Here is a 19,011-nt window from a genome sequence, read left to right on the forward strand (position 1 = left end):
AAAAAAATCAGTGATTAATGGGCGGGAAAATGCATGAAAAATGGGGGGAATAATTCCGAGAGAAATGGGGGCAAATATCAGTGAGAAATGGGGGGGAAAATCAGGAAATATCCATGAAAATTGGGGGAAACATCCATGAAAAATGGCGGAAAAAATCAGTGAGAAATGGGGAAAAATGGGGAAAAAGGAGTGATAAATGGGGGAAAAAATCAGTGAGAAATGGGGAAAAATGGGGAAAAAATCCACGAAAAATGGGGGGAAAAATCCATGAAAAATCAACGGAAAAATCAGTGAGAAATGGGGAAAACATCATGGTGAAATGGGGAAAAAATCAGAGAGAAATGGGGAAAAATCATTGAAAAATCAACGGAAAAATCAGTGAGAAATGGGGAAAACATCATGGTGAAATGGGGAAAAAATCAGAGAGAAATGGGGAAAAATCATTGAAAAATGGGGGATAAAAATCAGTGAGAAATGGGGGGGAAATGGGGAAAAAAATCTTTGATAAATTGGGGCAAAAATCATTGAGAAATGGGGAAAAAAATCAGTGAGAAATGGGGAAAATTTGGGAAAAATCCACGAAAATTGCGGGAAAAAATGCTTGAAAAATTGGGGAAAAAATTCCGAGAGAAAATCCCCGGGAATCCCCGGGAAAATCCCCCCGGAATCCCCGAGAAAATCCCCCGGAATTCCCCGGGAAAATCCCCCTGAATTCCCCGAGAAACTCATCCCGGAATCCCCGTGATAATCCGTCCGCTATCCCCGAGAAAATCCCCCAGGAATCCCCCAGAAAATCTCCCCGAAATCCCCGGGATAATCTCCCCGGAATCCCCGAGAAAATCCGCCCCGAATCCCCTGGAAGATTCCCCCGGAATCCCCGAGAAAATCCCCCCGGAATTCGCCGGGAAAATCCCCCCGGAATCCCCGAGAAAATCCCCCCAGATTCCCCGGAAAATCCCCCCGGAATACTCTGCAATATCCCCCCGGAATCCCCTGGATAATCCCCCTGGAATCCCCGAGAAAATCCCCCCGGAATCCACGTGAAAATCCCCCCGGAATACTCGGCAAAATCCCCCCGGAATCCCCGAGAAAATCCCCCCGGATTCCCCGGGAAAATCGCCCCGGAAAACCCGAGAAATTCTTCCAGGAATTCCCTGGGAAAATCCCTCCGGAATCCCCATGAAAATCCCCCGGAATCCCCGCGAATATCCCCCCGGAATCCCCGGGAAAATCCCCATGAATTCCCCGGGAAAATAATCTCGGAATCCCCGAGAAAATCTCCCCGGAATCACCGAGATAATGGCCCCGGAATACCCGAGAACATCCCCCGGAATTGCCCGAGAAAATCATCCCGTAATCCCCGAGGAAATCCCCCCGGAACACTCGGGAAAATCCCCCCGGAATTCCTCGTAAAATCACCCCGGATACCCCGGGAAAATCCCTCCGGAATCCCCCGAAAAATTCCCCCCGGAATACTCGGGAAAATCCCCCCGGAATCCCCTGGAAAAACCCCCCGGAATCCCCTGGATAATCCCCCAGGAATCCCCTGGATAATCCCCCCGGAATCCCCGATAAAATCCCCCTGGAATCTCCAGGAAAATGCCCCGGGAATACGCGAGAAAATCTCCCCGGAATCCCCGAGAAAAATCCCCCCGGAATCCCCTGGAAAATCCCCCCTGAATCCCCGAGAAAATCCCCCCGGAATCCCCGAGAAAATCCCCCCGGATTCCCCTGAAAATCCCTCGGAATTCCCCGGGGAAATCCTCCCGGAATCCACGAGAAAATCCGCCCGGAATTCCCGGGAAAATCCTCCAGAAATCCCCGAGAAAATCCCCCGGAGTCCCCGGGAAAATCAACCCGGAGTCCGATGGAAAATCCCCCCGGAATCCCCGAGAAAATCCCCCGGAATTCCCCTGGAAAATTCCCCCGGACTCCCCGAGAAATTCCTCCCGGAATCCCCGGGAAAATCCCCCCGGAATCCAGGCGAAAATCCCCCAGAAATCCCCGTGAAAGCCCCCCCGGAATCCCCAAGAAAATCTCCCCGGAATCCCCGAGAAAATTCGCCCGTAATACTCGGGAAAATCCCCCCGGAATCCCCTGGAAAATCCCCCCGGAATCCCCTGGAAAATCCCCCCGGAATCCCCGACAAAATCCCCCCGGAATCCCCGGAAAATGCCCCCCGAATCCCCGGGATACTCACCCCGAGATCCCCGGGAAAATCCCCTGGAATTACCAGGGAAAATCCCCCCGCAATCCCAGGGAAAATCCCCCCAGAATCCCCGCGAAAATCGGCCCCGAATCCCCTGGAAAATTCCCCCGGAATCCCCTGGATAATCCCCATGGAATCCCTTGGAAAATCCCCCAGGAATCCCCGAGAAAATATGCCCGGAATCCCCTGGAAAATCCCCCTGGAATCGCGGGGAAAATCCCCCCGGATTTCCCGGGAAAAATCCCCCCGGAATCCCCGATAAAATCTCCCCGGAATCCGCGAGAAAATATGCCCAGAATCCCCGATAAAATCCCCCCGGAATCCCCGGGAATATCCCCCAGGAATCGCCGATAAAATCCCCCCGGAATCCCCCAGAAAATCCCCCCGGAATTCCGCGGGAAAATCCCCCCGGAATCCCCGAGAAAAACCTCCCGGAATCCCCGCGAAAATAGCCCCAGACTCCCCGGCATAATCCCCACGAAATCCCCTGGAAAATCCCCCCGGAATTCCCGGGAAAATCCCCCCGGAATTCCTCGTAAAATCCCCCTGGAATCCCCGGGAAAATCCCTCCGGACTCCCCGAAAAAATCCCCCGGAATACTCGGGAAAATCCCCCGGGAATCCCCGAGAAAATCCCCCGGAATTTCCCGGGAAAATCACCCCGGAATCCCCGAGAAAATTCTCCCGAAATACTCGGCAAAATCCCCCAGGAATCCACGGAAAATTCCCCGGAATCCAGGAGAAAATACCCCGGAATCCCCATGAAAATCCCCCCGGAATCTCCGAGAGAATCCCCCGGTATCCCCGCGAATATCCCCCCGGAATCCCCGGGAAAATCCCCATGAATTCCCCGGGAAAATAATCTCGGAATCCCCGAGAAAATCTCCCCGGAATCACCGAGATAATGGCCCCGGAATACCCGAGAACATCCCCCGGAATTGCCCGAGAAAATCATCCCGTAATCCCCGAGGAAATCCCCCCGGAACACTCGGGAAAATCCCCCCGGAATTCCTCGTAAAATCACCCCGGATACCCCGGGAAAATCCCTCCGGAATCCCCCGAAAAAATCCCCCCGGAATACTCGGGAAAATCCCCCCGGAATACTCCTGAAAATCCTCCCGGAATTCCCGAGAAAATCCCCCGGAATTCCCTGAGAAAATCGCCCCGGAATCCCAGTGAAAATCCCCCCGGAATCCCAGGGAAAATCCCCCCGGAATCCTCGGGAAAATCCCCCGGAATCCCCTGGAAAATCCCCATGGAATCCCTTGGAAAATCCCCCAGGAATCCCCGAGAAAATATGCCCGGAATCCCCTGGAAAATCCCCCTGGAATCGCGGGGAAAATCCCCCCGGATTTCCCGGGAAAAATCCCCCCGGAATCCCCCAGAAAATCTCCCCGGAATCCGCGAGAAAATATGCCCAGAATCCCCGATAAAATCCCCCCGGAATCCCCGGGAATATCCCCCAGGAAACCCCCGATAAAATCCCCCCGGAATCCCCCAGAAAATCCCCCCGGAATCCCCTGGAAAATCCCCCCGGAATTCCCGAGAAAATCCCCCCGGAATCCCCGGAAAATCCCCGCGGAATTCCGGTCCATTTCTGTAGGAGAATAGTTTGTAAGGATAGTGCAGAAGGCACTAGTTGCCAACGAGTTACAGCTGTACTGACTAGCAAGGAGTGGAAACAGCCTTGCCTGCCCAGTGAGGCTGGTTGTTATAAAAGCGTGGGTCAGCTGGCTGCCAGTTTCACTAAGCACAGCTCCAGCTGGAGGTGCAGAGCCTGCTGCAGTGTGGGCTGGAGCCTGCTGGCTGTGCTGCGAGGAGGAAGGGACACGTGGCCGTGCAAGGGATGGACAAGGTGAGAGGATGCTGTGTGTGGGACAGACAGGCTCAGGTGGCTGGGGAAGGGACAGGCTGGGGTTTAGCCAGTCGTACAGAGGAGAGGAGGAGTCGGTGCTGTGTGGAGCTGCCTGTGAGAAAAGGAGTCAGAGTTGCCTCAAAGAAATCTGTGGAGAGAAGGCATGAAAAGTGTGTAATGAAAGACTAATGTTGGTGCCTGTCATGTCTGTCTTGATATAATTGCTACACGTTTTCTCGGAATGCTTGAATTTAGACATAAAATGAAAACTTTATTGTAAGAAAGGAATGCATTTCTCACCAAAGTGGTGTAGGGTGGGGGATCACAACTCACAGATGGCCTGGAAGCGGAACGGCCACAGGGGTTACTGTAACTGGGCCTCCAGTACCAAAGCCCCAGTGGGTTTAAAGGCTAGAGCTGGGCTGGGATTAGCACGGGCTCTGCAGCTGGGCTCATGCACAGGTCTGTCAGCACTCCTACCCGAGGACAGTCCCTCACCTAGGGAGAGGTTCTAGGCCTGGAGATGAGGCTGAGTTTGGGAAGGGTGATGAGGACATGGTTAGGGAGGGATGTAAATGCATATCAAAAGACTTAATTTTGAGGGGTGGCAAGCATTAGCTATAAACCAGGAAGTATTTACAGCTAAAGGCTGGAGGTGGGGGCTGTCTGAGGAGGACAGGACTGTTTAAGGCTGAAGTTGGAAGAGAAACCTTGGTGAAGCTTTTGCGTTAGAAACGGCCTCACCTGCCAAATCAGATTTTTGTCTTCAGGATTGCATGAGTGAGGATGCCACAGCCAAGGAAAAGGTTCAGGTTTGGGAGGCAAAGGCGAGTTAGGCAGGGCTGCAGGGCTGGGGCTTGGCTGTTTCCATACTGCTCAGGGCAGCAAAGGGTAGCTGGCTCACTGGGCCTTGGATCTAGAACTCTTTCTGGAACAAGGTGGAGAGCTGAGGTTCATGCAAGGGGCCAGGAATTCTTTGTCTGACTGGAAAATGCCAGAGGGGCAGTGTGTGACTCGGATAGGATGATATGTTCGTCTGGCGAGAGTCACAAAAGAATATTTTGGTTTACTGATAACTGGGCAGCTCAGAAGTTACTACTTGACTTAGTTGCTGCTCCCATCTGTTGCACACATAAACAGAGCAAAGCAGACGAATTCTCTCGGAGCCTGAGGTCTTTGACTGGCCCTCCAAAAATGCTGCCCGCTAAAAAACAGACGTGGGGGAGGAAAGTTGTCAGATACAATAGAGCAAGAAAAGGACACGGGCTTCAAAGTGCCCTCCAGCAGACCACGGAAGTGACCTGTCTGGAAGTGAAACCAGCAGTCTGCTTCCCCAGCCTCCTGGAAGCCTCTAACAGCTACACAGGCAGTGAGGGGAGAGAACAATTCAACCTAAAAATAATTTTCAGTAGCGTTCTGCACTGCTGTTAAAAATACTGCAACCAGGGAATGTGGTGTGGTGATAACTATTAGGCCTGTAAGTCTGGTAACTGGGGCTTTTAGCTCAAACATCTCGGTATGGCTACTTTGAGCCTTGTAAAAGCTGCGTTAAGTCCAATTTCTTGGGTAGTTCTACTAGCTCTAGCCTTGCTTTTCATCTCCTCAGTAACAAAGCAACTCCCTCTCGAGAATGTTATTTACTTTCCATATGATGTGCCTACCAATTTCTGGAATTGCAAATGTCTTTGGACACATGCGTAAATTTAAGTTTCAAGAAAGCTGTCAAGCTAAAACAAAGGCTTGCCATAATGCAGAAGAAAATGTTTTATGGAAGAACTGAGAGGTCCCTACCTGGCATAGAATTTGCTATACGAAGGTGTGTTCCAAACGGATCTGCCATCTAAACAAGCAGAAAAATAGTTGGAATGTAGTGAGTTCAATTTAACTACTGCTAGAAATAGGAATTATTAGCAGAGCTTGGAGCATGATATCACTAGCAGCAGTAAGACGCTTTTAGCTTGCTTCTCATAAATTACTTGTAAAAAAGCATTTGTACCTAGTGTGTAGCAATTAATATTTCCCCATTTTCTTCCCCCCCGCCCCCCAGTCTCAGGTACTCCTTTTATTTTACCCTTTTCTGTCTTGTAACATCACCTTCCTTTATTTTATTCTATCTTCTGTTCTCAGAACATCGCAGCATCCTCTGTCAATGTGAAAGCATTTGTTCATCCTGTCTTGGAACGGCTGTCAATGTTGCCCTCTTCTGGATCACTTTTTTTTTTTTTTTTTTTTTTTTTTTTTTAACAATATGTTGCTAAATGTCAGGAAAATTAATCCACAAACACCAGCGGTTTATGTCCAAAAAGGAAACAGAGGAGTCCTTTTTGCTTTATTCGAATAAAGGGAGAGGCCATGGGACATTCCCCTGGGATCTCTCAAATTTTTGGAGGACGCAGCCTCCTTTTTATCCTATTTTCCCGGCCACATTTCCCTCTCTCTTTTCCCATTGGCTGAGGTACTTGAGAGGCACAGACTTCCCGGAACGCCTGATACCTGAAATTCCCCTCTAATGTATAACCCTCCCTTTTAATTTTTAATTCTTATAGAATTCATAGTTTCCCCCCGTTGCTTCTTTCATCTTTCGATATCCAATTTCATTTATCAGCAGCCCCGCAGTTTGTTTGTAAAGGCAAATATCTCTTTCCATTCATCAATCAGTGGAATCCATCCCATTGTTTCTTTTATCTCTCAGTGCTAGCCTTATCTACAGGCTGATCCACAGCTCATTTGTAAAGACAAATTCAACATTCCTCTCAGCTAATAAATGAGAAGTTAGCTGAAAAAAGTAAAAAGTGGATTTTTTTTCTGGTGTGTGTCGGACAATACAGTGGAGAGAATTTGCGGGAGGATGATCGAGGATATCCTATTATAATATCGTTCTCGGACATTTTACTATTTTAGATCATCAGTTGTATTCTGAAAGAAATCTATTTTAATGATATGTGTACGTTTGCACGAAGTTATAGTTAAATATAGCTTGCGGCTGGGCTCTTTAATGAATAGGGGTATTTTTGGTTTTAATTCAATATTTTATGCTTGTGGTGTGTAGTGTGCTGATTTATTTTTTAATGTTATTTACTACGTGCGCTTTTGTTTTTGAGTGAAGGTAACTTTCTGGATGGTTTTGTATTTGAGGCAGAATGAATTGAAGTAGGTTTTTAAAACTGATTTTTCATATGTACGATGGGGAGTTTAGTAGGGGCAGCTCTGATGGTGGGGCTTGGTTGTTAATTTTATCAGACGGCTTTTGTTAGATACAGCTTTTAATTCTGGAAAGTTTTTTTTTCTAATGTCGTGCTTTGAAGGTGGTTTTCGAGGATGTATGGTATAGCTTTATTTTGTTTGTAGATGGTGTATGATAAGGGCTATGGTCTATTTATCTAATGCCATGTTTTTTCATTCAGGTGTTGATAAGGGAGTTCTTGAATGGCGTTTTGTGTTGTTTTTGTTTTTGGTGGGGCGTTGTTTTTAAAGGATACCTTGATAAGGTTTGCCGATGGCGTTCTAGCCTGTAGCATAAGGCATAGGGTAGTTTTTGAATTATTTTGTGGTGGCTTTGATTCTTGCCAGTATGTAGTGTTTGTTTGAGGTAATGCTGTGTAGCTAATTTCTGTTTTCTTATTAATATTAGAATTGGAGTGTTGTAGTATATGGGCTGTTATTATATCCTAGGGGTTCTATTTATTTGGTTGGATTGTTTTCTAGTTATGGATAATTTTTCTCAAAAAACCATTTTCAGAATTTCAGGCGTGACACAAAAGAACACTCAGATTGCTGGAAGGGAAACGTGTGCCCAGATTGTCTCGAAGCAGTGCTGCTGTCGGTTCTCGTTCAGTTGTGTCTTCTGAAAATGAGACTGTTGTATTCATTGCGCTGTGCTAAACACTTGTCATTCTCCCAATGCCAGGAAACAGATGAAGCTTGAAGAAAGAGGAAGGAATTTGGAAGCGTACAAACAAGCTGAGAAGAGGTTCAGAGATCAGGGTGCTCACTGGCAGCAGGGGCTGGGGTTAGGGCTGAGCAGGAGCAAAGCCGGAGCACATCAACCTCACCTCGTGTTTTCTCGGGGGCTTTATGGCCCTGGCAAGAGAGAGATGTTCACTGATGAGTCCCAGGCCGAGCCGTGAGCACAGCATGTTGTGTTGGAGCTGGGGGTTTTTTTTGAGACGTTCAGCAGCCACACTCTCTAGTCAAGAGTCCTGAGGTTTGTTGCTGCTCCACTTTCATCCTCATATCCAGCTTCCAGCCCTTTTCTTCTCTCTGTCCAGTGTGTCTTTTGTGTTCCTTTCTTGTCCTGTGTGCTCCCCATCCCATTCCCGTTCCCTACGGAGGGGGAGGGTGTGGAGACTGGGGGCTCCGACGTGGTTTGGGGCACCCCAAGGTCCCTGGGAAAGGGAGCCGGGCTGCGCTGGAGGAGCAGGTGAGTCGGGCATGGGGGGGGGGGGGGGGGGGTCATGCTGGGTGCCAGAACATTGACAGGGAGGGGTGGGTGTAGAATGCATGAAAAACAGAACCATAAAAAATAGCTAAATATAGTCTAAAAGGAATGTTTAAATGCTTTTTATTTGGGTAGAGGCACGGTTTTTATAGCTAATATAAAAATAAAATATAAAGAATAGAAATAGATTGGTATACATGTAAAATATAATGAAATATAAGTAGCAAATATCTATGAAAAATCTAGTGTATAACAGAAATAATGCAAATATAAGAATATGTATAAATATAAAATAGAGCTATGAGAATGGTAATAAGAATGGGGTAAAACATCAGTGAGAAATGGAAAAAAACCACATGAAAAATGGTGGGAAAATCAGTGAGAAATGGAGAAAAATCAGTGAAAAACGGGGGGGGAATCTTTGAAAAATGGGGAAAAAAATCAGTGAGAAATGGGGGAAAAAAAATCCATGAAAAATGGGGGAATAAATCAGTGAGAAACGGGGAAAAGTGGGGGAAAAAATAATTGAGAAATGGGGAAAAAATCAGTGAGAAATGGGGGAAAAGTCGATGAAAAATGGGGGAATATTCAGTGAGAAATGGGGGGGGGGGGGGGAATCAGTGAGAAATGGGGAAAAAATCCATGGAAAACAGGGAAACAATCCATGGGCAATGGCGGGAACAGAGCGAGCTGTTGTCGCTCGTGCTGTGGTGGCCGATGCTGTGGGGAAAAAATAAGTGAAAAATGGGGGCAATAATCAGTGATAAATGGGGAGAAAATCAGTGATTAATGGGCGGAAAAATGCATGAAAAATGGAAGGAAAAATTCAGAGAGAAATGGGGGCAAATATCAGTGATAAATGGGGAAAAAAATCAGTGATTAATGGGGGTAAAAATGAATGGAAAATGGGGGGAAAATTCAGAGAGAAATGGGGGCAAAAATCAGTGAGCAATGGGGGGGAAAATCGGGAAATATCCATGGAAAAATGGGGGGAAAAAATCAGTGAGAAATGGGGGAAAAAATCAGTGAGAAATGGGGGAAACATCATGGTGAAATGGGGAAAAAAAATCTTTGATAAATTGGGGAAACAAATCATTGAGAAATGGGGGAAAAAAATCAGTGAGAAATGGGGAAAATATGGGAAAAAATCCACGAAAATTGCGGGAAAAAATGCATGAAAAATTGGGGAAAAATCAGTAAGAAATGGGGGAAAAAATCCATGAAAAATGGCGGGAAAAATCAGATCGGCGATCGATAGCTAATGCGTGCCTATGGATTAGATTGGCGATCGATTGATCACGACTACCGATCGATTATATCGGCGTTCGATTGCTAATGCCTGCCGATCGATTATATCGGCGTTCGATTGCTAATGCCTGCCGATCGATTAGATCGGCGATCGATTGATCGCGCCTGCCGATCGATTAGATCGGCGATCGATTGCTAATGCCTGCCGATCGATTAGATCGGCGATCGATTGCTAATGCCTGCCGATCGATTAGATCGGCGATCGATTGCTAATGCCTGCCGATCGATTAGCTCGGCGCTCGATTGCTAATGCCTGCCGATCGATTAGATCGGCAATCGATTGATCGCGCCTGCCGATCGATTCGATCGGCGATCGATTGCTAATGCCTGCCGATCGATTAGATCGGAGATCGATTGATCGTGCCTGCCGATCGATTAGATCGGCGATCGATTGCTAATGCCTGCCGATCGATTAGATCGGCGATCGATTGCCAATGCCTGCCGATCGATTAGATCGGCGATCGATTGCCAATGCCTGCCGATCGATTAGATCGGCGATCGATTGCTAATGCCTGCCGATCGATTAGATCGGAGATCGATTGATCGTGCCTGCCGATCGATTAGATCGGCGATCGATTGCCAATGCCTGCCGATCGATTAGATCGGCGGTCGATTGCCAATGCCTGCCGATCGATTGCTAATGCACACTATTTGCACACTCCTTGCACACCCTTTGCACTCATACAGAGGCAGGAGGTTTGTCAGTTCTGGTCGGGGTTTTTTGGGGCGTTCATTCAGGGGGATTTCCTCAAGGATTGGGACACTCCTTGATTCCATCCCTTGCCTGTCTCCCAAGCGCCACCCTGTGGGCAGAGCGCGGTACTGCGCGCCTGCCTCTCCCAAGATGGCGGCTCGGGTGTCGCTCCCCGTCCTTCTAACTCTGGCTGCAAAAGGAGGGTGGCACAGCAAGGAGCCCGCTCGCTCTAGTGGGATGCCTGCGCACGACGCCGACACCGATCCCACGGGTGCGATTTTCGGCGGCGTTTCCAATCGTGCGGACATCTCCTTCAGCCCGCTTCGGCCCGGGGGAGAGGGCCGGGGCCGCCAGCGATGGTCCCGGCGCAGCCCGGGCAGGCTCGGGGCGGAGCCGGGGCTTGGCGAGGCGGGGCACGGAGGTCCCGGGGACGGGACCGGGCGGGGCCGGGGCGGTGCTTTAGGGGCGGTCCCCAGTGGTCCCAGGCGGCACCGGGGCCGGGGCCGGGTGATCCCGGAGCGGTACCGAGCTGTGCTGGGGACGGTGCTGCAGGGGCGGTGCCGGGCCCGCCTCAGGGTGATTGAATGCCCAGAAATCGCCTCCTCTGCCCCGTGCTCACACTGAGCTGCGGGCTGCAGCGTGCTGTCGGAGCTCCGCACACAGCACGGATTTGGGCTTCCCCTCGTCTCAAACCCTCTCCCCCTTCTTCCTCCTCCTCATCTTCCTCTTTTTCCTCTCCCTCCGCCTCGCCCCCCTCCCCGGGCCCCTGACTCCCCCCGGGATCCCCTCCTCCGGAGGCGGCCCTTCCGAACCGACCCCCCCTCCAAGCCCCGGAGCTCGAGACCATTAAGGTAAGCTTTGGAATTGAAATATCAGGATATTCACTGGCCTGAAATTTCAGGATTGTACGATTTTTTCTTGAAGCAGTTGCCTTTGCTGCAGGATTGTGTGGTCACCAGTCTCCTTTCCTGTGACTCTTGTTGAAATTTGCTGTCAGATAACCGGCTAGTAACGAAATATTTGACAGAAATCAATGCTGTGAACGGACTTCACTGCAGCAGTTGATGAAAGAGCAAAGAAAATGTCTGTCGTGTTTACGCACCCCCCCGAGGCTGAATGAATTCTGATACTGTAATAAATCAGTGCAGTTGGTGCCTGCAAAGGTCTTGACATTGATCAAGAAGATATTGCTTTGGATTTTTACTTTTTATCAGCGTTTCTTTAATCTGTACTTCAGCACTCTAGCCTTTCATAAGTCTTCTCCGGTTTCCTCTGGCCCTGCAGAGTAGTCCTCTCTGTTATTGTCTGATCCCAGCTTTGATGCAAGGAGGACTTTTTGTCTTGAAAATTAGCATCCCCCTCCGCATATTTAAATTAGTTATTTGACTTTTGAGAAAAAGCTGGTCAGCTCGAAGTCCACCAGACACCAGAGGCTGCTGTTTTTAGCACCTTATTCAAAGAGGACATCCTTTAGTTACCTAAGGAGGGGTAGAGATTTACCCCTAGGAATAAGGAATAAATGCAAGCAGACTGTCCTGCCAAGAAAAAAATCCAGTTACAGTGACTGAATTCGGGTTTAGTTGCCCTTGATCCTTGCAAGGGATTAAAGGCAGGTTCACTTGGTCTCCCAGCAATGAATGTCTCAACCGAAAGCTGCTCAAAATGTGCCGTTTTTCTGATGGTTTTGGATTCTTTTGCCAGGTGGGAACATGGACTGCTTGACTTGTTCCTGTGTCCACTTTCCACTTCAGTCCTTTGCATTTTCTCTGAAGGGAAAGCAGGAACAGGGAAGTTGGGGCAGTTCCGTCAGCAGAAAGGCTGCTAAGAATAGATGGTAAGGACTTACTTTTCTGCACAGTGCCATGTAACTGAAGGCTCGTTTTTGGATTTCACATTCTGTTCCTGCCCGGTTTTGTGAGAGCTGCAGGTGCATTTCTGTTTCCAGACCCTGCCAAAAATAGTCGCTTATATTATAATGAATCCTTTTTCCTTCATGTTTTCTTGCTTTAAATGAATTCCCCTGTCAGACTGATGTGAGCAGCAGTTATTTTTAGAGCTGCTGGTGTTGTACACGGAGTAACTGTAGAACAAATGAGTTGTGATGGCTTCCTTGTATTTGATGTGTGGAGAGGAGCAAAGGCACAGATTCATCCTGTGTAATTGCAGTCGTCCAACGTAGGTGCCAGGGTCGGGAAGCTGGGCAAGGTTTCCTCTCTTGCTGGGCCTTAGGGGGAGGGAGCTGAACCATGGTGTCACTCGGATTCCTTCCTCTTCTCCCTCCTCCTTTCTTGCTTGTAGAGCTGGAGCTCGGGGTCACCGAGTTTGGGTGCTCGCAGTCAGGGCCTGAATTTGGAGAGCAGGAAAGCGGGGGGAAGTTTCTAGGCACGTCAAAGCCTGTCTCTAGGGTGTGGGACTTGTTGGTCTTCCTCACCACCCCCAGCAACTTGCACTTCTCTCTGGACCTTGCTGTGGTCACAGCCCACTGCTCATTTATGTGACTGTTCATCCCTCTGCCTGATTGCTTTAAGTACAAGTAGCCTGATTCAGGTTTAATTTAGCAATGATTTTCCTCTGTTTCATCGGTAGTTTTCTAAAACTCCCCTACAGGCTATTTTGAAGGTGCTTTTTTTTTTTTTTTAACTGCCTGTGATGATAGAAAGCTGTACGGCCCTCTGAAAGCAGTATAACCTGCTTTCCAGAAATTACAGAAGTAGGATTTTTATTGTCCACTATGCAGCTGAAGTCCCCCTAGTGAGCCTCTTGAACTGAGGGTGAGGAGAGCGGCAGATACGACTCCTCATCAACCTGCTCTTCTTTTCGTTCCTAAAAGAAGGAAGCATGAAGGTAACTATAGAAAAAGATCTGCATCCCTCGGGGTTTTGTATTTTAGGTGTTTTGAGGTTTATTTACACACCTTCTCCTTTGTTTCCTGGACAGGTTTTACGTGACAGTGGAGCGTTTGAGTACACGTGGAAGGAGCTTTCAATTTGGCTGGAGCACTTGGATAATACAAAAGAAGACCAGAAGGAAGCAGTGATTCAGTTTTTGGAAAAGGTAACGGTGTTCAAATCAGCTGGATAAAAAAATGCAAAGAATAGTGTTAGTGGAAACTGGAGGTCTTGTTGCTATTGTTGAGAAACCTGTCAAAGACCAGCGAATGAATTCTGAGAAAAGCCTTGTTTGGGATTCTTTATACGGAGGTGGCATCCTTCTTGTGTTCAGTGGGAGGGCAGCCAAATGATTTGTAGGAAAATGAAATCCAAAAAGATCAGCTGTTATTACAGCATTGTCGGTGTAAGGGTAGAGTGGTGTAGGTGTGGGTAGCTTTGATCTCCTCTTTAGGTGCCAACATTATCAGAGCTCAGTAGATGGTGGTCCTTGACAAGGAAAGGTGACACTTGCTGTTTACTCTTCAGGATGTTGAATGCCCAGTGCTCTGCCTCCACTGTGGTCTGCCCAGGTACTCGGTGTGTGGTCGCAGTCTAGGTGCCAAGTTGTGGTGGGTTTTTGTTTTTCCATCAGTGTGGCCTGTAGAGCAGGAACTGTAGACAGAATCCTGCAGAAGTGCTATGGAAGTTGTCCTCATAAAAGCTGCCCAGCTTTCAGCACGTGGTCGTTCTCAGTACCGTGTGGTTCCCCTGCACTTGCCAGCCAGCAGGTGCACTTACCTTTCTCCCCACCTTTGCTGACAGATCCTGCTGAAGCTGGTGACCAACCCCTGTCCCTACACTGACAAGGCAGCAGACCTGGTTCAGGCAGCCAGCACGCTCCAGGTGGCTCTGTTTAAACAGGACTCTGATAACATCAGCATCCCCGTCTCTCACATTGATGGTATGTGGTAACCTGTCAACATCCCAACTCCATGACTTGGGGATACACTTTCTAGCCCTAATCAGCAAACTGGGGATGGATAACTCTGGCAATCCTGTTAAGTAAGGGCCCTCCAGGATTCAGCTCTCCACGTGTTCTTGGTATCAGAAGTCGAAGTGGAATTGCCAAGTTGCCGCTTTACCTCTGAAAGTAATTTCTGCCGTGGCTGTGCCACTTGAACGGTATTTGAAATCTCTCTTCATGCTCTTGCAGCAGCGTTTTTGAACTCAAATGGAAATCTAGCCCTTCTGCCTGGGACTGTTGACAGAGTCATGGAATCCCAGAGTGGTTTGGCTGGCAAGGCTCCTTAAATCTCATCCAGTTCCAGCCCTGCAATGAACAGGGACACCTTTCAGTAGCCCGGGCTGCTCCAAGCCCCAGTGTCCAGCCTGGCTTTGGACACATCCAGGGATCCAGGAGCAGCCGCAGCTGCTCCGTGCTGGACAGCAGCATTGAAAGGCAGAGTGAAGGTTCAGCTGTAATTTAGGGGTTGCACTTAACGTTGTATTGTGTGACAAATGTGGCTTTCATACTTTTTTTTATTTTTTATTATTTTTTTTTAATTAAAAAGAATTAAAAAGATGCCTTGTATTCCTGGAGTGTTGCATTCTACGTCTGTTGTTTTTCCTGTTAGTCTGGATTCTTGCTTTGATGTTTTTCTTCACTTATTAGATGTCCTGGATATGGTGGATGTCCTGCTCGAGGACAGTGATGGCTTTGATGAAGAAGTTGGGTTCTCTTTAAATGAAGACGTGATCATTTCCCTTCAGTGCTGTTGTCCCTGCTGCATTAGAAGCCAGGAATGAACAAGTCCACGTGGGCCTGGATGCTGATCCCTCTTGCTGGTCCATGACAGCATGTGACAGGTGAGATTTCCAGGTGTCTGATTTAGCAGGAAACTGGTTTGTTCCTTCTTGTGAGGAGGCTCATTGGCTTTGCATGGGCAACGCCACTCCACGTTTTCCATGTAGGAACAGAGCTGGGGAGCTGTTTGAAAACAGAGTCCCAGAGGTAAACAGCTTGGCTCAGTATTTCTGTGTGGGAATAGAAGAATATCTGTGTCTTCTGATTTTTCTCTCGTCTTTCTTCCACAGGTGTTTTTGTATTCCTGACTTGGGTTTCCATCGGGGACACGTGGCTTGGAGCTCAGGAGCCGGATCTGTTCCTTGCCCACGGCAGATTGGTCTGCACTAGTGCAGGTGAGGAATTACAGGACGGCTTGGGAACTCGGAAACAAGGAGAAGCAAGTCTTATGTGTCTTTGCAAAAAGATTTGGCTACCACAGGGCATTAATTCAGGGAGTTAAGACTTCATCTTTAACGTTCTGTGCTCTGCCAGCATCACTGCGAGCCCTGAAAGCCTCCTGAGCTGTTCTCATACAGACCTATCTTGTTTGGTCAAAAAAAAAATCTTAGTTTAGTTTCGTCCAAGAAAAGTTACTACTCTGTGCGAGCTCATGGGGAAGCTTTTATTCGGCATCTCTCAGTGGGACATTGAAAGTCCAACTTCCCATTTCTTGCACAGTCTGAGAGGCAGTATTACTTTCTATCATTTTTATCACAGGCATTTTAAACTTTTTGAGGAACCGGCAGGACTGTTTGTGCGGAGGCGTGCGGTTCACAGCCATCCTCTGTCCAACGTAGGATGGGAAAAAAAGGCTGGAGAGCTTCCTACAAGGGGCTGTAAGTGCAAATGACCAGGCGCCCGGGGTTTAGTCATGATGATTTAGTATTTCTTAAAAGACTCTGATTGATTTCATGATGCCAAAACCAGTATGGATAGAAGACTGAAGTCGGGAATCACGATGGTCTCCTTGGGTTTAAAAAGCTTTAATGGTGTTTCAAGACATTTGTATGAGACCTGGTTTGTTTTTTCTTACCCTTTTATTCAATCAAAAAAAAAAAAAAAAAAAAAAAAGCCTTGATCCATCACTGCTGCTGTGATGTGTGACAAATGCCTGTCCTCCCTCCACGTGGAACAGGTGAGAGGTGGAACTGAAGCCCAAAGAGTTTTCTGCCCACTGATAATATGTGAGTCATATTGGGAATTCTCTGCAGAATGGCAACAGTTGTTCTTGAATGTGGCCATGAGGGGAGTGGAACATGGCAGCCCGGGTCTGAGAAGGTGCAGTGCCAGAAGGAGAAGCTTTGAAATGTAAATCAGGATTGATTCAGGTGACTCGCGACCGCGTGCTGTGCCCAGGTCCTTAGTAGAAATACTGTGCAGGGAAAAGCCAGAGCTGCCTGTGCTATGAGCTGAATTTTTTATTGGGGGGGGGGGGGGGGGGGTGTGAAATAAAAATGAGGTGCAAATGAGAGAATTGCTTGTGTGTGTGAATATTCTTGTCCTAAAGGAGCGCTGCCCGGTGCTCCTCCCTTCCTGTGCCCCTCTCCTGGTGAGCCTCTGTCCTGCTGGCCGTGCCTCTCTGTCTCCGTGCCTGTGCTGCTCCTTGCCCGTCTTTGCCCGCCCCGCACGGGCTGTGCTCGCTTCCTCTCTGGCTCCTGGGTTCCCTCTTTGTCATGGTACCCCTCAGTCCTTGCTGTGTGTTTGGCACTCTCTGTCTTTTCTCCGTCCTTCTCTGTGCCTCTGTGGTGCTCCCTGTGCCGTTGTTTCCCGTGGGATCCTTGTGTCCCGGTCACTGTCTGTCCTAGGGTGATGTTATGGTGTTTCTATCTCCAATCATGTGTCCTGATTATGTTTGGTATTATGTCCTGTGCTTCCAGGACTGACTCTGAGAGTGAAGCTTTGTTTTGTCTTGTTATCAGCCGGCTCACCTCCCCCATGGTCTATGTTTAGGAGAGGTTTTAGGAGAGGTTTTAGCTCGGTTTGCTTGCCTGCTTGCTTGCCTGCTTGCTTGCTTGCTTGCTTGCCTGCTTGCTTGCCTGCTTGCTCGCTTCTGCCTCTTTTTCTTTCCTTCGCTTTGCCCTTGCTTTTTTCTTATTAGTTAGTTCAGCTAGGCAGTCCAACTTTTTCCCTGGACTGTTTTCTCTTCCACCCCGTCCCCTCCCTCTCCTGGATACCATCTGAACCTGTTCCGGACGGGGACCTGGGAAACCCCAAGAAACACCGGGAGTCTACACTCTGTCACCTGCAGCAGCCATTCCCAAGCGCCAGAGACTGATAACTGGGCGACCACTCGCCAGAGAGACTGAACTCGTCATCCCTTCAGAACGGTGAAAGAGTTTTTTGTCAGCTGGTGTTGTCTTTTTTCCCTGTGCTGGGGAGTGTCTTGCTTGTTAAATAAAGAGGTTTTTTTCTCCCACTCTTCTCCGAGGAAATTCTTCCCGAACCCGGTGGGGTGGGGGGGAGGAGTCGTGGGGTTTGCTGTCTGGGGGCTCCTTCTGGAGGTTTTCCCCCAAATTTGCCCAAAACCAGGACACTGTCCCTGTTCATTTTTAATCCCTCCCTCTTGTGCTGCCCATCCAGCATGCCAGGGGTTTCTTTTCGTTTTTTGGTTATTTTTCGTTTTCATTTTTCTTCTTCTTTTTTTTTGGTGGGGGTTCCATTTCATCGTGCACCTTGATGTTGATTTTCTTCCCGTGTCCTCTCTGCTGCCCCTCCTCCTTTCTGCCCCTTGTCCCCTGTGTCTGCAGGGCTGGGGAGGAACTTCAGCCCTTGTGGGGGTTGCCCTCCCTTTTCTGGTGTCAGCAGAGTCACTTTGTGTGGGATGGACACATGGGAGGGGTTGCAGTCAAGTGCCCTGCTGCTGTCCAGGGCAGTTGGAGTCGTTCTGTGCCTTCTTTGGGGTGAGGAAAAAAGGCTGAGGGGGGCTCCGACGTGGTTTGGGGCACCCCAAGGTCCCTGGGAGAGGGAGCCGGGCTGCGCTGGAGGAGCAGGTGAGTCGGGCATGGGGGGGGTCATGGTGGGTGCCAGAACATTGAGAGGGAGGGGTGGGTGTAGAATGCATGAAAAACAGAACCTTAAAAAACAGCTAAATATAGTCTAAAAGGAATGTTTTATTGGTTTGTGTTTGGATAGAGGTAGGGTTTTTTTATAGATACTGTAAATATAAAAGATAAAGAATAAAAATATATAAGCAAATATAAGAAACCAATATATAAATATATTACATTACATTATATTTTGTTATGAAAATAGAAATATATAAATATTTAGACTTTAAAAGGAATGTTTTATTGTTTTTTATTTGGTTAGAGGAGGGTTTTTAATAAATAATATAAATAATATTGGCAAAAATATACAAATATGCAAAAATAGATACTGACATAAAATTATTATAACTATATATGCATATATATATGTAAGTATAAATCTATAGAAATAAATATAAATATAAAATACATGTATGTAGTATGTAATATAAATAATTTATCGATTTTAATATGTTATATTAAATAGTATGTTATAATAGAATGTAAATAGCATATAGTATATTAATATACTAGTAAAAACTACATTAAATAGTATATAAATATAGAATACACAATATAGACATATAAATCTACAGATATAAATATGAAAACTAAATAGAAAAATATATTCAAATAGAATTTAAAATAATGGAGTTTTTTGTTTCTATTTGGTTAGAGGCAGAGCTTTTAAATAAATAATATTAAAAACTATGAACCTACAAATATAGATGGATATAGATAAAATAGAAATAACATTAGTAATATA

The 19,011-nt window shown here is 47.5% G+C and overlaps 1 protein-coding gene across 6 annotated transcripts; it reads left to right on the forward strand.

Moving 5' to 3' along the window:
• Positions 1–10,571: 10,571 nt before the first annotated feature.
• LOC148221326 (nucleolar pre-ribosomal-associated protein 1-like) lies at positions 10,572–17,635 on the forward strand. 6 transcript variants are annotated; one of them, XM_088178462.1, is made up of 5 exons: positions 11,033–13,347; positions 13,441–13,557; positions 13,846–13,963; positions 14,196–15,239; positions 15,468–17,635. In XM_088178462.1, the coding sequence occupies exons 1-4, from the start codon at positions 13,342–13,344 to the stop codon at positions 14,234–14,236; spliced, it is 282 nt and encodes a 93-aa protein (XP_088034588.1). In that variant the 5' UTR covers positions 11,033–13,341; the 3' UTR covers positions 14,237–15,239; positions 15,468–17,635. The 6 variants fall into 6 exon arrangements, 2 of the variants coding, with proteins under 2 accessions (XP_088034588.1, XP_088034589.1); XR_015808335.1 differs by lacking the exon at positions 13,846–13,963 and having other exon boundaries at positions 10,964–11,354; XM_088178463.1 differs by lacking the exon at positions 13,846–13,963.
• The last annotated feature ends 1,376 nt before the right edge of the window (positions 17,636–19,011 follow it).

The sequence above is a fragment of the Sturnus vulgaris genome, chromosome 24 (assembly GCF_052056855.1).
Source record: "Sturnus vulgaris isolate bStuVul1 chromosome 24, bStuVul1.hap1, whole genome shotgun sequence".
NCBI lineage: Eukaryota > Metazoa > Chordata > Aves > Passeriformes > Sturnidae > Sturnus > Sturnus vulgaris.